Here is a 14,239-nt window from a genome sequence, read left to right as displayed (position 1 = left end):
CCTACAGAGCCGCAACCGTTCTCGAGGTTTAGATCATCGGCAGTCCGGAAACGGGGGTCTGAAGGCGAGGGGCAACCGAGAAGCTGAGTACAACCGTTCGCAGGCGACCACCGGACATTGAACATCTACGATGGTGAACAGATATCTGGCTTGAAAGAGGGGGGTCGCGGAGAAAGGCTGGTCCTAAAACAGCGGCTAGGTTAATTCGTCGGTCCCAAAGTTGGAAGTCAGTTTTCGCGACTCATCGCTAATGTGAGAAACAAGGATTGCCGGAAATTTGGATATTTGTAAAATGTAAGTTCGAACAAGATCTAACTCCAGTGGGAGGAGTAACAGCGTGGCAATAACATCGCGAGCTGCCAGCGAATGGCTCAGCTATGTGCCACGTCAGAAATGCATTGGTAGCTGGTCCAAGGCGACTATATCCGTTGAATGGCTTAGCCACTTTGCGGTACCACGAGCATCTCGAATGTCGGACAAGTGCTACTGGTGCTCGTCCCGAGCGCCCAGTAACCGCCGCCGCACCCCGTAATCGCATATGCGCCGCTCACGGAAGACTTTGATGTATCGTAGTTAACTGTCCTGCCAGACACTGAACACTGCACCGGGCAGGTCCCATCAGCCGCGACGACGGCTGAGCAAATCGGCCTCTGGAACCCAAAATCGTTGATGTTCGATGCCGAATTCACATGGATGTAGTCGATATTGGAGTTGCTGGAGAAGCTGGCTGCCACATTACCAGCTTGAGTTCCAGTTTCTTCACCCAAATGGCCATAGGAATCGATCTGGAAGAGATCTCCCTGGGCCTGCGTGGCGCCGAAAAGGAGGTTGTTGCCCTGGTATGTTGGACCGACGCGAATGTTTGTCGCATATGCGCCGTTGATCGTTGGGTCTGCGCTTGCTGTGGCAACGAGTTGGAAGGTTCCGGTTACTGTCGTGGCTGTGACGGTGGCTTGGACACGGACGATTGTGTTCGTGTAGACGGTCGAGACCTGTGTGGCAGTGTAGGTCGAGGTTGAGGTGTTCAACGGCGTTGTCGTAGTTGTTCCCAACAGCTGTCGATCAGTCAGCGGCGAAGCTTCTATCGAACGACCTGGCTTACGCTCAGTGTTGTCGTGATGAGCTGCGTTGACGCAGCAGAGGCGGTGATTGTCATCGTAGAAGTAGGCACTGACAGGCAACTGCAAGCTGAAGAGAGGATAGCACCAGGACTGTACGTAGCGAGGCAAGAGGGCAGCGACCTGGTCGAAGTCTTGCTTGATGACGTTGTGGTAGCGCGCTTGATGAATTTTGCGGGCGTAGTAACGTTCCCGGCTGTGGTGAAGGGGTTGTTGCAGCGCGCCACATCCTGAGAGTCTATTATTATGGTGGTCGTGGCTGTGGTTGACGTATCGGTGGTGGTGATTGTGCTATGTACATTAGTCAGGCAAGTTCGCCCAACATGCGGACCTGAATGGCACAGACGTGGTAGTAACGGAAGTGATGGTGCTGTGTCTCGTCAGTAGGGAGCCATTGATAGGTACAAGCAGACCCCTTACGCATTCGCAGGGACAGTGCTCGTCATAGCGGTGATCTTAAGGCGTCTATCAGCGTTGTGCGCAGTGCACGGCAATTCAAGCAGGCTCATAGTACTGTTGTCACGGATGTTGTGGTTGTCAAAGTGCTCGTTGTTGTGCTGATGCCGAAGTTAGAACCTGTAGGCGACATCGACCCCGACATTAACTCGCCTAACGATGGTAGAAGTCGTCGTGGCCGTCCGCACCGGAATGGCTAGCGAGCATCATAAGCAACGAATTTGCGGTCCGTCAACCTGGACGTGGACGTACAAAGATACGAGGAACAGAACGTGGTAGCGGCAGCCTGTTCTTTCGCCACAGTGACAAGGAGATCGACGGCGCTGCAGAAGAGGGAGTCTCGTTCGAAAAGGCCTGGTGCTGCCGCCGCCAACGGCAGGAAGGCAGCCCATCGTATCAAAGAAAGCATGCTGGAAAATTGAAGTACAAATGTGAGTGGAGCAGACGGATGGGCAACATAGCCATACTTTAAACCGGCGATGCGTACACTTTTATGCACAAGACGCTCTACGGTCGAGCCATGCGAATGTTCCAGGCCATGGTCAGGGTGCAGGCTACCAATCCATGTCGATGAATCAATCTCAAGGATGTGGTAATACCGGCCACGGAGCGGGCGAAGAGGACTGGATAACAGGCACCGGGCAGGCGTAGTGGCCGTGTTGTTGTATAACAGGGGAAAGGTGAGGACCAGATGGTGGCGTATGTCCTGGCGAAGTCAGGCGAGTCTCATCGTAGCGACAATGTGGCGTGCATCTACATGTAAGGTCTGGGCACGCGTATCCGGCATCGAGTTCCAACGCCTCTTTGGTGGCTGGCGGCATCAGATTATCATTGTACAAGCGAGGCACGGATGCCGTGCGGTGGCTCCTTGGAAAGGAGATTCAGAGACGGGACGCATACCGGATTCCCGGCAACCGTTCGGCCGCAGAATGGAAGGGCGAGACTGTCACATAGAGCGTGGTAGCAGACGTACAGACACACCGCGCAGACTGCTGGAAAGTTGTGTTTCAACACAATGCCGCGATTGAGTGAAACTCATATATACGTACAGGTAAGAACAGATGGAAAGGACCAAGCGCATGACTCGGCTAGTTCTTATCTCCGTAGACGTGGTCGATCGCACCATGTCGCCAGCCGCAGTATATGTGCGATTCTGTCGATATATCTTCTTTGGACAGCCTGGACTATGGCCCGCCACTTCGTATGCTCAGCTTTTGTCGTCTGCGCTCTACCCTCCCGGCGAGAAACACTCTCTTCGCTGGGCGAAGCAGGCTAGGTCTTCTCCCACTCCCAAGTCTTCACTCTGTCCTCCCAGCACTCTCCTACTCGTCTCTCACCAGCATGGCTTCTTCCAAACCCAAACTCCACGGCCGCGCCTTTTACGAATCCTTGGGCTCCCCTAAGCAGATCGTGGCGCCCATGGTCGATCAATCCGAATTTGCCTGGCGTCTTCTCACCCGCTCCTTCCTCCCTCCGGATCTGCGCCGCTCCATCCTCTGCTACAGTCCCATGCTGCATGCCAAGCTCTTCGCCGACGCGCCCAAGTATCGCGCTTCTCATTTTCAGCCGCTGAAAGATGATGACTCGCCGCACCTGGATGGCAATCCGAAGATTGATCGGCCGCTGTTCGTGCAGTTCTGCGCTAACGATCCAGAGGTGTTGTTGGAGGCGGCGAGGCACGTGCAGGATCACTGCGACGCCGTGGATCTGAATCTGGGCTGTCCGCAAGGAATAGCTAAGCGCGGACATTATGGCGCTTTCTTACAGGAGGATTGGGGCACGATCCATAAGCTTATACGGACGTTGCATGAAGGCCTCGATATACCCGTGACGGCCAAGATGCGCATTCTGGAGACCAAGGAGCGCACGCTGGAGTACGCGAAGATGATTCTCGATGCGGGCGCGAGTGTGATTACGGTGCATGGGCGGAGGAGGGAGCAGAAGGGGCATAATACCGGTTTGGCGGATTGGAGCGTACTCCGATATTTGAGGCAAAGCCTACCAAAAGACACTGTAATCTTTGCCAATGGCAATATACTGCAGCGCGAGGATGTTGCAGCATGTCTGGAGCAGACGCAGGCAGACGGTGTGATGAGTGCGGAGGGCAATTTGTATGATCCGAGTATCTTTGCTGACCCGCCTGCGCCAGGTGAAGAAGGCAGAGAGTACTGGAGGGGTCGAGATGGGAAGGGTGGTTACAGGGCTGATGCGGTGTTGAGACGGTATTTGGATATTGTGCATGAGCATGTGTTGGGTGAGCGGCTGCCGGAGAGGGCACCGCTGTTTCTTCCGAGCGATTTATACGCGTCTGTGAGGGACGTTGCTGCACCGTCTCGACCACCAACCGACGCTGCAGGCCCTGAAGCAGACGAGCAACCACCAGCGAAGCGTCAAAAGCTTGACATCAAGCCTCCCGGCCAGCTCAGCGAGCAGCGCACCCCCAACACCAACCAATCTCAGCCTCGACAGCAGCAGAAAGCGGGTGCGAAGGGTGAGAACAAGAAGTTTGAGAAAACGAACGATCCCAACTTCGTAGGCATGCAAGCCCATTGCTTCCATCTCCTCCGCCCTCTCGTAGCCGTCCACCATGATGTGAGAGACGCGCTAGCCAGGTGTCGAGCGGGCGATATCGGCGCATTCGAGAATGTGCTCACGCTTACTGAAGAAGCTGTCAAAGTCGGCCTGTTAGCCTACGAGCGAAACCCGACGGAGTTTGAAGAAGTGGAGCCGGATGGCGGGAAGGAGGGGAAGGATGTAAAGGTGGCTGGGGTAGATGTGGAGAGGAGCGATGCGGCGGTCAGGCGGTGCAAGCGCCCTTATTGGATTTGTCAGCCGTATGTGCGACCGTTGCCTGCGGAGGCGCTGGAGAAGGGGAGTATGCAGTTGAGTAAGAAGGAGAGGCGGAAGCTGGAGGAGAAGGCTGCTAGAGATGCTGAGCTGGTGAAGGCGGGGAGAGACGAGCAGGTGGTACAGGCGGAGAAGGATGCGGAGGTGGTGAGGAAGGCTGGATTGGAGCCTGGTGGAAAGGTAGAGACAGTGCCGGAAGCGGTGCGGAGTGAAGTCGAGGTGGCCGAGAAGAGTAAGGTGGGTGGTGGTGTGGGCGAGGCGGATGTGAAGGTGCCGAGAGAAGGTATGGTGTGCGGGTAGCCTCACAGCTGGCTAACATGTACATGTGCAGATGCACCAGTAAACAGACCATCTTTCAGTATAAGCTTCTATATTGCGTGAAGCACGCCTCTACTTCTACCTGCCATATCCGTCCGCTGATCGGCTACATCCCTCTCATTACCGTGACGTGCATAGCTCCCCACCGACCTAGCGTCGACCATAGCCTATTCTTCACTCCAACATTATCTGCTTCAGACTCACTGCAGATCGCGGGAAGATCCGCGAGGCAGCTCGTTCGCGCCGGCATCGTAGGTTGCTTTGAGCTGCAAATCGCTCCGGAGTGCGGAGAATGCGCATGCCACCCTATGCACAGAACCCGCTTGTGGTGATTCGACGTCTCGACGTTCAAGACTTGGTTTCGCAGAGGCAGTTCGTTGAGAGCGCAGCGGAGCCCGATCGAGTCGAAGGCAAAGGCGCAGCAGTGGGCCTTTTGGGCGTCTAACAGCATGGCAGATCCAACATCATCCTCGCTGCATAGTAGGGATCGGCGGCTGCTGGGCATCCAGACATGGCGAGGGTCAGGCTTTCGGTCCGTAACGACAGCTTCCGAGAGCTGTCAGATCGACACAACGGGGAGATACAAGGTCGCGATCGACTATTCATCGTGCCGCCCCATCCGCGCCTACGAATCGTCTCATACCCACCCTCTGCGCCATCTTGCCTTTCTTCGCGTCTGCTTTCGACAGAGGATGTTCCTTTTCCCATCTCTCGTCTTCTCGAAACGCATCGATGGCCAGATCCAACTCCCAGTCCGCTTGCTGAAGATAGAGAAGGGCGACGTCGTACCTAAGACGAAGCGGAATACTATGTCAGCGCCCACCATCAGCCCCAACCTCTTCACGTCGGAGGGTGTGTGAACTTACTCCGCGACTTTGCACGTTGTCATCCATCTCCTCACCTTGCTCCTCTTGATTTCCTCTTCTTCGCCCTCGGGTGGCGAGGGAGAGAGGGAGACGCCGCCTTTATAGTATTCTCCCGGTATTAAGATAGTTCTTCGGCCCTGGATTAGGTTGTCCGAGAAGATGTTGTTCGTTCTTCGCAGTGCGTTAATTGGGACGCCGTAAGCGAGGGCGAGGGCGTGCATGCTGTCTTCCGGTTTGAGAAAGTGCAACACATCCGGCGCGGGGTCTTCATCCCTTCGCTTCTCATCTGCGGGTTGGACGGCCTGATGCGCAGAATACGCGGGGAGGTCTTCGTCTTCATCACTGCCACCCTTCTCCGGGGGTGGCGGTATCCGGTCGTCGAGTGATGCATATGCGGGTGGATCTCGCAGGCCTTGTGGGAGTAGTGAGGGTTCGGTGGAGATTTGGCAGTAAGGACAGTAGGTTTCGTATCGCTTGTTCTGATTCAGACAGCGGGAGCATATGGATCGGGAGCAGCAGGGGAGGTGGCGGCCGGGGAGGAGTGGCTTCTCGGAGGCGGGGAGGGTGTGGGAAGAATAGCTTGAGGCGCAGGTTGCGCATGAGTCTGCCATGACTATTACTTCCCCGAGCTACTGTCTAATACCAGCCGACGCCTCGCTATGCAGTGACGATCTAAGGGGAGGTGGATGTGGATATGGATATGGAAGAGATGGATGCGGCGAATGGATGACGCTGGAGGTGCCTTATCGATATGCTCGCGATCTCGGCTTCTCCTGCCGAAGCTTTGGTCTCTCTCCCTCTCTTTCGCTCTCTCTCTCTCTCGCGCGCGCAGATTTGCCACCCGGCCACTTCCGCTTCCGCGCCGCGTTCGAGGCCGCAACCGCAATCTCGAGTGTCACGTCACGCCCTCGCCTCTGCTCTGCTCTTTGCTCCTTTCCTTCTTACACACGCTTTCCAGATTGACCCATATACACTCCTTCATAAATTGCCATAACTGAGTACAGTACAAGTCCCCGTAGGCGAAAGGGCCAGTGGTCGTGAGTGCGCGGGGCGGGACACATTGCTTGCGCCGCATCCCCCCCTTCACACGTTAGGTTATGGCGGATATGCTCAATGCGACGACAACATACCATTTACCGCCCCTGCCCGACTACACCCTCCAACCTCTCCCGCCTCTCATCCCCGGCATACCAGACCTCTACCTCGCCCTTGGACTACCCTTGATCGCATACTGGGCTGTATCCTTGCTCTTCCACTGCATCGACGAATGGGACTTCTTCCCGCAGTACCGACTACACACCCCGGCGGAAGTGCTGAAGCGCAATCATGCCACGAGATGGGACGTACTGCGAGACGTGCTCATACAGCAGGCCATTCAGACAGCGATGGGCCTTTCCATGGCGCTCATCGATGCACCGCAGATGTGCGGAAAGGCCGATTATGATGTCGCAGTCTGGGCGCAAAGGATACGACTGGCGCAGCGAGCGATTCCCATCACCTTGTCCTTGATGGGTATCGATGTCACCGCGCTCGCGAGCAGTCTCATCACCGCCCGGCCTCTCCTCGCCCGCGCCATCTCCGGCGGCACCTATCCCACTCTCACCCAACAATTCATCGTTCAAGGCCAACCCACGATCGCCCCGGCCTTTGCCTCTTGGGAACTTTTCACCGCAAAAGCCCTCTACCACCTCGCCATCCCCGGCATGCAGTTCTTGCTGGCCATCTGCATCCTTGACACTTGGCAATACTTCCTCCATCGCCTCATGCACACATCCCGCTATCTTTACAACGCCTTCCACTCCCGCCATCACCGCCTATACGTACCCTACGCCTACGGTGCGCTGTACAACCACCCCTTCGAAGGCTTCTTGCTCGACACCCTTGGCACCTGCATCGCCTATTTAGTCTCCGGCATGACCGTGCGACAGTCCATGTGGTTCTTCACCATGACTACCATCAAGACCGTCGACGACCATTGCGGGTATGTCTTCCCGTGGGATCCGCTGCAGAAATTGACGAGCAACAATGCGGGATACCATGATGTGCATCATCAGAGTTGGGGGATCAAAACGAACTTCAGTCAGCCCTACTTCACCTTTTGGGATGAGCTGCTGGGGACGAAGTGGACGGGCGGCGATGTGAGTGCGAGGTATGAGAAGGCTAGGCTGGCGGCGCAGAAGAAAGTGGACGCGGATGCGAAGCCGATTACCGCGAGTAGAGTGGAGGAGAGCGCACGATCCCCTGATGCACTGTACGCGGGTGAGACGGAGGCGGCGAGCTCGACGGCTCGCTCTGCGCAAACGGTCGGCGAGCCGCGCATACCTGCTGGAAAAGCTTCGCAGCAGGCCGTAGGATCGCGACAGCAAATCCTGGACGACCGACAAGGCGGTGGTGTCTCTGTGCTTGCGGAGGAGGCAGCGGAGGAGGCGAAGGCGCAAATGAGCGTTCGTCGCAGTCCGAGGAAACGAACGACAAGTTCTGGCCTAAAAGGACTGGCAGATAGAGTGGGCGAGTCGCTACAAGGGAAGAGCTCGGGAGTGTTGGGTTTGGATTGTACTAACGCGAGGCGGTGACGCGCCGTCTTGACGCCTAATGTATTTCCTCTTCTCTTGTACGATAGATTTGGAAGTGTAAACTATATTGCCTCGATGGCGTCTACCTCGGACGGGCCTTCTTGGTCTGGTCGCCGTAAATCTAGCCAACATTGCGCAGTCGGCCAACGCGATCCTCCGAAGAAACACTCTTGCGGTGAAGCGCACCTCTCAGCGTGCGGTAGCTGCGTCCACCTCGCTCCAGTCGGCGTCTACGTGTGACACTTCGGAGACGGCATCGAATCGAGTCCCTGCATTGATACAGCCCGGCTCACCACGCGTCACCTTCGCGGCTCGATGCGCGTCGAGGTCCATCTCCCCGATTCTCCGCTTCTGCTCGAGCTCCATCTCGTTCAGGCGACGCTGGTGCTCCTGCTTCACCTCCCACGCGCGTTCGGCCCGTTCTCCCTCCGCCTTGTCCGGCTCCCGAGCTTGTTCGTGTTGCCATTTCAGGTGGCCATGCTCTGCCTCCCACAGCAACTCTGCGCGCTCTTTCGCCCGGCCGTCCTCATCCCGCGCCTGGGTGCTTTTAACGTATTCGTTATAGACGAAGGCGGTGGCACCGAACAGCGCGACGCCCAGGAAACCGGCGCAGCTCGTCATCATGGTGCATACAGAGGAAGGGCAAGAGTATTAGCTGGAGCCCATATAGGAATGGATACGTATAGATTCAAGAATAGGAGAAAGAGCACTTGCCGAAGATTGCGAGGGCGATGTTTTGGGCGGCGGACAGAAACTCGTCTAGCGACATGGCGAAGGAGCCTTGGGGCACTCAGAAAGCGCGTTGTTGGTTTTGCTTGGTTGATGGTCGATCACGAAAGGTTAAGATGAAGACGCAAAATCAGGAAGTAGAACGGTTTGGACTGGTTGGTGGAATTTTGTGGCTATGCTGCTTACCTACACCCCGCTTGTTGATGGAGTGAGGTGTTTCTGCTGGCTTTTAGATGGCCCTCTCGATGATGGCTGAAGCTCAGGTCACGGTTCGCCACGCTCCACAATCAATCTTCTCCGTGGAGGTGGGCCTTCTCCTCGCTAATCTGAGTAAACAGTCTTACGAGGCTTTCTCCTTGCCGTCCTGGACCGCCCCTTTTACGGTATCAGCCTTGTCCGCGCTAGACGTCCCGACGTCCGTCATTTCGACGTCTTTGGCCTTGTCGAGGATTCCGAGGCGACCCAGTCGCATGGGCGTCGACCTCGGCTTCATCAGTCATGGCCTGTGGTGTCTTGGTGCGCAGATGTTGCAGGCCTTCCGGCACAGCAGTCTGTCGGACCACCCATTTCCAGAATGCAGACTTCCCACTCACTAGGATTATGTGGCTTCGGCGCCCAAGATTCCACTCATACGGCCCTCTGGTGTACTTGGAGGTGGTGGTGGTGATGATTTACCCAAACCGAAGGTGGCAGATGATGAAGCCTTTCGAATGCTCTTCTTTGGTTGCTGCTTGTCAGCTTTCTCGCCAACCTTGAGCTCCGATATCTTCTGCTCGGTTGCCAAATCAGCCGTCAGTGGTTGAGCCGCAAAGCTGTGGTGTGGCGTCGTGCGAGGAGTAGGTTGATGTGGCGATGGACAGTCACTATAAGTCTGCCGGTGCAGGATGCACAGCCCGAGTTGATCTGTCGGCCGACCAGCTCATCATCGCAGACCTCTGCGACCGTCTTAGCACCCCAGAAGACGACCATGACAGCCGCTTCAATGCTTTACCCGCTTGGTGAGGAGTGTTCCTGTTGGTCGGGTTTCGTGGTTAGAGGTCCTCACCACGACCCACAAGCTCACCACGACCAACCAACCAACCTGAAACATTCCTCACTACGATCAACGTGGTGACTACTTCCGCTTTAGTGAAGATAAGTTCACTAAGCGTTGTGTGAGCAGATGCTCTGTCCCCGTCCGTGTTAGTAAGTGGTACGGACGGGAGCGCTTCACCATCACGACCACGGCTGCGGGAAAGCGGCCACGGCTACCAACACCACCTAATGGTCACCAAACGTTAAGCAAGAGCAACTGACCAACGAGAAACACTGCTCACCGCCGAAATTGACAGTACTCAAGCCGTAAAAGAGAACCTCTGCCGCATCGTACGTTCACTTCAGGCCAATCACTCGTCGCTCAACGACAGAAACCAAGCGCTTTCCGGTGTCGTCTTGAACATGTTGGCAAGGCATACCACGGCCATCAACGCCAATCTCAGCATGCGCTAGAGAAGCGCAGCGGCACCACGGACGTCGCTGATAGCCCCAGAAGCCGGGAGCTGACATCTAGCCGTCACATGTCAATCTACCAGACAGAGCCAAACAGCTTGTGGCAGAGCAGAAGAGGGCGATGGACCGAATCCCCAGAGCTCATTGATGGGGTGGCAATTGTTGGAGTGGATGAGGTTGGTCGTTAGTTGCAAAAGGAGCGGCATTGCAGGAAGCCTAGAAGATCACAGCCAGCCACGAAGTGGTCCAGGACCAAACAACGCAGCCTCGTGAATTAGCGCGCGGAGCTTGCGTATTCCCGAGGTTCAACAGCGTCAGGCGAGAACCCGACGCTGCCCACAACCAGGTTGCGGCAGAGCAGAGGAGGACGGCGGACCGGGAGGCAGAGCTCATCAATGGGCCTGGCCATCGTTGCAGTTGATGGGGATGGTCGTTACTTCGCGAGAGGAGTGGCGTTGCAGGACCTTGGCCGGAAGAGGGTTACAAGCAGCCACGAAGAGGAGAGACGGTCCTAAAGACAAAGGCTCGGTGGTGTGCGGGTGGGGTCATACTCCGCGGGAGGAGCGCCTTTACAGGACGTCGGCCGGGAGAGGATCACAAGCAGCCATGAGGAGAAGCTCTCGACAGGCAGGGGATTGAGATTGCGGCTGTGTGTGAAGAGCTCTCGAGCGCACACATCCAGCCCAGAGTGTTGCGGTCAATGCTTTCACACGTCTTCCGAGGGTGACCCGCCTGAGACTGTAGGCAACCTTTTCCACAGTCAAGCATCCCTTGCTACTTGCGCGCTACCTCTGGCAACGTTCGGCCCTTTCCTGTCAGCACTCATGCCGTTCTTCGCTTTTAGCCACATTGCCGCTCTCGCTGCGTTTGGTAGCATCAAAGCCGATCCTGCAGGCTGCGCGCCGCTTCCAGTAACCCTGTAAATTCTTTACAAGATTTCTGGATCGACTGCCACGCCTGCGCTTAGTCGATGTTGTGTTCACACTCCTGTGGCCTCTTATTCGGTCCTATGCCCGTGATACGTCCAAGTTAGTCGCACTTTCTGGATTCTCTCAGGCGGTTGTTGGTCCTGGTTAGCGCTTAGTGTTGACTACTCGTTTGTGCTTAGCAGCGAAGGCTTCGCATCTGCAGCCTCTAGGACCCACTTCCGTTTTACGGACCTCTCCGAGCGCTTATGCTTCTATCTACTCAAGTTTCTGTTCGCCGTTTGCAAGCCAGTCTTGACATGCTGATCATGCGTCGCCACCAAGGTTGAGATATGTCTAGAGAACGAGAAGGCTCGTGGGGTTTGTTCGTTGATAACTCGCTGTTAGAGCGTGTCCTGAAGCGGGTGACAACCATTCAAATTCCGGATTGGGGCACCATGGGGCGCCCCAGTGGGGCACCAACCTACACCCCTTTTTATCGTTTCTGAGGTTGGTGAAGGTCTGCCGAAGCATTTGACGCTCTACCAATCTACGATGAAGGTCTCCAAACGTCTTTCGCTCGTCCATAATCAGCGAAACAGGTCTGACTGGCTTGGAATGCCCTCGCCAGCCGACCCTTCCTATGAGGGTCGTGTAGTCGGTACTTGTATGGACGTTTCACCGTCAGTCGGTTGTGGAGGCTTCTGTTAACGTTGGGCAGGTAACAACGGTGCAGGGACAGGCCGTCATATAAGGTATGTAAAAAATGCATCTCAGCAATGAAATGGCGCCGCTGGCAGCTTCTTCTCTTCGTTCTTCCATTTCTACGACTACAGCTCCACTTCTTGTTCCGCTGAGGTCTTCCTTTCCAGACCTTCTGCGTCTTATGTCGCCTCGAGCTTCTCAACCGCTGCTCCGATGTTGATGCAGTTTACCACAACCGACGCCCGCCTTTTTCGACCACCAGAGTGGTACCGTAGATGACCATTGTCGTATGCGTGCTGCCGATGAACAAGCAATTGCCTTTCCGCCTTCGCTGTGACCATCCTCGGCCGCCACCGTCTTCGTGCGCAAGCTTCGTTTTGTGCAGCCTTCGTCGTGCGCAACCCTTCCTCTCGCACTTTTCCCCGTCATCCATCCCGGCTTCCGACCCGTAATTTCACTGTCGTTGGCTGTGTGGCGTATCTGCGTGTTTCCTTGTCGTTACTCTCACATGGGTGCAGGTCGAAGCTGGCAGCGTGGAGCGCAAGATGGATGTGCGCTGTCCTCCAAGGTGTTAAAGCAGTAAGATAACCGCTCTCTAGCGCGTGGTAGTCGTGCTTCGTTCATGTCTCGGAACCGGCTCAAATTGATAAGTACATGCTGCTTGTTTCGTAGTAGGAGCAAACTTGGGACGATCCGGCAGACGTATGCGTACGCTCAGGTGCGGTGCGTACTAGAGCATGTGGACAGCTCGGACGCAGGGGTGCGCTTGATGGATGGGCAGCTGTACTGTGTCTTGACCCGCGGCGCAGCAGCTTAGAGAGTGTTCTCGTCGTCGGTCGAGTCGATGAATGACTGAAGCACCGGAAATTGACAGCTTGGGAATGTCTGGCGTGTTGCGGCTGTCGTGGGAACACTAGTGTGCTGGTGAGTGGACCGGTGATGCGTCTGTGTACCCCGGCGAGCCCGCCATACAGCTGCCCTGTTACTTGCCTGTCTCGAGCATCATTTAGGACTTGTAGAAGATCATCCTTGGTTGCGTGACCATTCCGGGGCCGCCTGGGGCGAGCCAGGCTGAGCGTACTGCTGCCGGAACTTGGTGTGGGCTTTCCATTGGTTGACGATCTCTGTGGTGCGCTGACAGCGCCGCCGAGCACCAGCGCCTTTCGGGAATGAGTAGGAGAAAGCTTGCCAGGCGGTGGATATTGTCGTGCAGGCCCGTGGGCGGTGATTGAGGGTCTGCCGGCCAGATGTCCGCCGTAGGGTCGAAGCGATGAAACTTCGTCAAGTCTTAGTCTCCCATTGTCACACACCAACCAGAAAAGTCTTCGAGGAGGACTCTCCATCCGTATACAAGTGCGACTGGGGTTGGGTGCCTGGACGATGAGATATGCGTTGTATGGGCCAACTGTGTATTGTGATATCTTGGCGGAGTCGTAGTCAGCCTATACCAAACCATGTCCACCCGACGCATTAAAGATAGGGGCTCAATTACATCCAAGTTCGAATACAATTGACTGTCCATTGATGAAGCTTCATGCCGGTGAACAGCTCGTACAGGGCCTCCAAATGCCAGGCGGCCCGCAGTCCTTGTCATTTGACTAAGCGCAACCGCCTAGAGGATGCTATACTACGGCGCCTTTTGCAATGCATTGTAGCTGATGTACGTTTTCGACGAGCACCTTGCTGCACGAAGCCAAAGAGTGTTCGGATAAGCCTCCAAAGATCGCACTCACTCCGTGAGGCTGAAATTTATACAACCAGCCGCGCGTTGTTGAGATCCGGTACGTGTCGGTTTTGTATGAGCTGGCGAAGAGTACCGTGTCGTCGTCAACCGAAGCCCCATTCTCTGTCACATCGACTGTATCAACGTGCTCAAGGTGTCCTTCCTACGTACGACAAGGAATGACTAGGGATGACGGCCACATTCACGAGATTGCAGGGTGTCGGTTTTTGTATGCGAGCTGTGTGTATTCGTTTTGTCAATGATGGCGGGATCAGTCATAGTCAAACTGGGCGCAGACAAGACTATTGAGTCCGTTCGAGATGGTTCAGTAGGTCTGACTATGAGTGAGTCTTGCGTCATTGAGTTACTGCCCTCTGATATCTCTACTAGAGCCTTTACAGCCTAGCAGTAGTTGTCCATTCAAACAGAGCGTTCAGTCGTAGTCCATCTGGTATGAGGAGGCTCAGCACCCGTAGGAAGATCGACTGGAGCGTACTTGGCTTTGGGAAGT

The 14,239-nt window shown here is 55.7% G+C and overlaps 6 protein-coding genes across 6 annotated transcripts; 3 read left to right on the top strand and 3 right to left on the bottom strand.

The window, feature by feature from the left end:
- Positions 1 to 311: 311 nt before the first annotated feature.
- BAUCODRAFT_142614 (uncharacterized protein) lies at positions 312 to 1,661 on the bottom strand. Its single transcript, XM_007682359.1, has 5 exons — positions 1,633 to 1,661; positions 1,539 to 1,573; positions 1,465 to 1,488; positions 1,103 to 1,409; positions 312 to 1,055 (listed from the first exon to the last, which is right to left on the bottom strand). Exons 2-5 carry the CDS (start codon positions 1,562 to 1,564, stop codon positions 438 to 440), a joined length of 975 nt encoding a protein of 324 aa, XP_007680549.1. The 5' UTR covers positions 1,565 to 1,573; positions 1,633 to 1,661; the 3' UTR covers positions 312 to 437.
- Positions 1,662 to 2,915: 1,254 nt separating this feature from the next.
- BAUCODRAFT_77848 (uncharacterized protein) lies at positions 2,916 to 4,721 on the top strand (the record flags this gene model as incomplete). Its single annotated transcript, XM_007682281.1, has 3 exons — positions 2,916 to 3,963; positions 4,111 to 4,565; positions 4,692 to 4,721. 3 exons carry the CDS (start codon positions 2,916 to 2,918, stop codon positions 4,719 to 4,721), a joined length of 1,533 nt encoding a protein of 510 aa, XP_007680471.1.
- Positions 4,722 to 4,903: 182 nt separating this feature from the next.
- BAUCODRAFT_38035 (uncharacterized protein) lies at positions 4,904 to 6,275 on the bottom strand. The gene is made up of 2 exons (XM_007682135.1): positions 5,606 to 6,275; positions 4,904 to 5,528 (listed from the first exon to the last, which is right to left on the bottom strand). The coding sequence occupies exons 1-2, from the start codon at positions 6,214 to 6,216 to the stop codon at positions 5,342 to 5,344; spliced, it is 798 nt and encodes a 265-aa protein (XP_007680325.1). The 5' UTR covers positions 6,217 to 6,275; the 3' UTR covers positions 4,904 to 5,341.
- A 291-nt stretch (positions 6,276 to 6,566) lies between these two features.
- BAUCODRAFT_38034 (uncharacterized protein) lies at positions 6,567 to 8,606 on the top strand. Its single transcript, XM_007682134.1, has one exon. The coding sequence runs from the start codon at positions 6,703 to 6,705 to the stop codon at positions 8,176 to 8,178; it is 1,476 nt and encodes a 491-aa protein (XP_007680324.1). The 5' UTR covers positions 6,567 to 6,702; the 3' UTR covers positions 8,179 to 8,606.
- Positions 8,607 to 9,140: 534 nt separating this feature from the next.
- On the top strand, positions 9,141 to 9,503 carry BAUCODRAFT_126034 (uncharacterized protein; the record flags this gene model as incomplete). Its single annotated transcript, XM_007682358.1, has 1 exon — positions 9,141 to 9,503. One exon carries the CDS (start codon positions 9,141 to 9,143, stop codon positions 9,501 to 9,503), a length of 363 nt encoding a protein of 120 aa, XP_007680548.1.
- A 3,037-nt stretch (positions 9,504 to 12,540) lies between these two features.
- BAUCODRAFT_274058 (uncharacterized protein) lies at positions 12,541 to 13,895 on the bottom strand. Its single transcript, XM_007682357.1, has 2 exons — positions 13,498 to 13,895; positions 12,541 to 13,426 (listed from the first exon to the last, which is right to left on the bottom strand). The coding sequence occupies exons 1-2, from the start codon at positions 13,597 to 13,599 to the stop codon at positions 12,644 to 12,646; spliced, it is 885 nt and encodes a 294-aa protein (XP_007680547.1). The 5' UTR covers positions 13,600 to 13,895; the 3' UTR covers positions 12,541 to 12,643.
- Positions 13,896 to 14,239: the final 344 nt, after the last annotated feature.

Source organism: Baudoinia panamericana, assembly GCF_000338955.1.
Source record: "Baudoinia panamericana UAMH 10762 unplaced genomic scaffold BAUCOscaffold_13, whole genome shotgun sequence".
Taxonomy (NCBI): Eukaryota; Fungi; Ascomycota; class Dothideomycetes; order Mycosphaerellales; family Teratosphaeriaceae; genus Baudoinia; species Baudoinia panamericana.
This window is presented reverse-complemented; position numbering and strand designations above follow the sequence as displayed.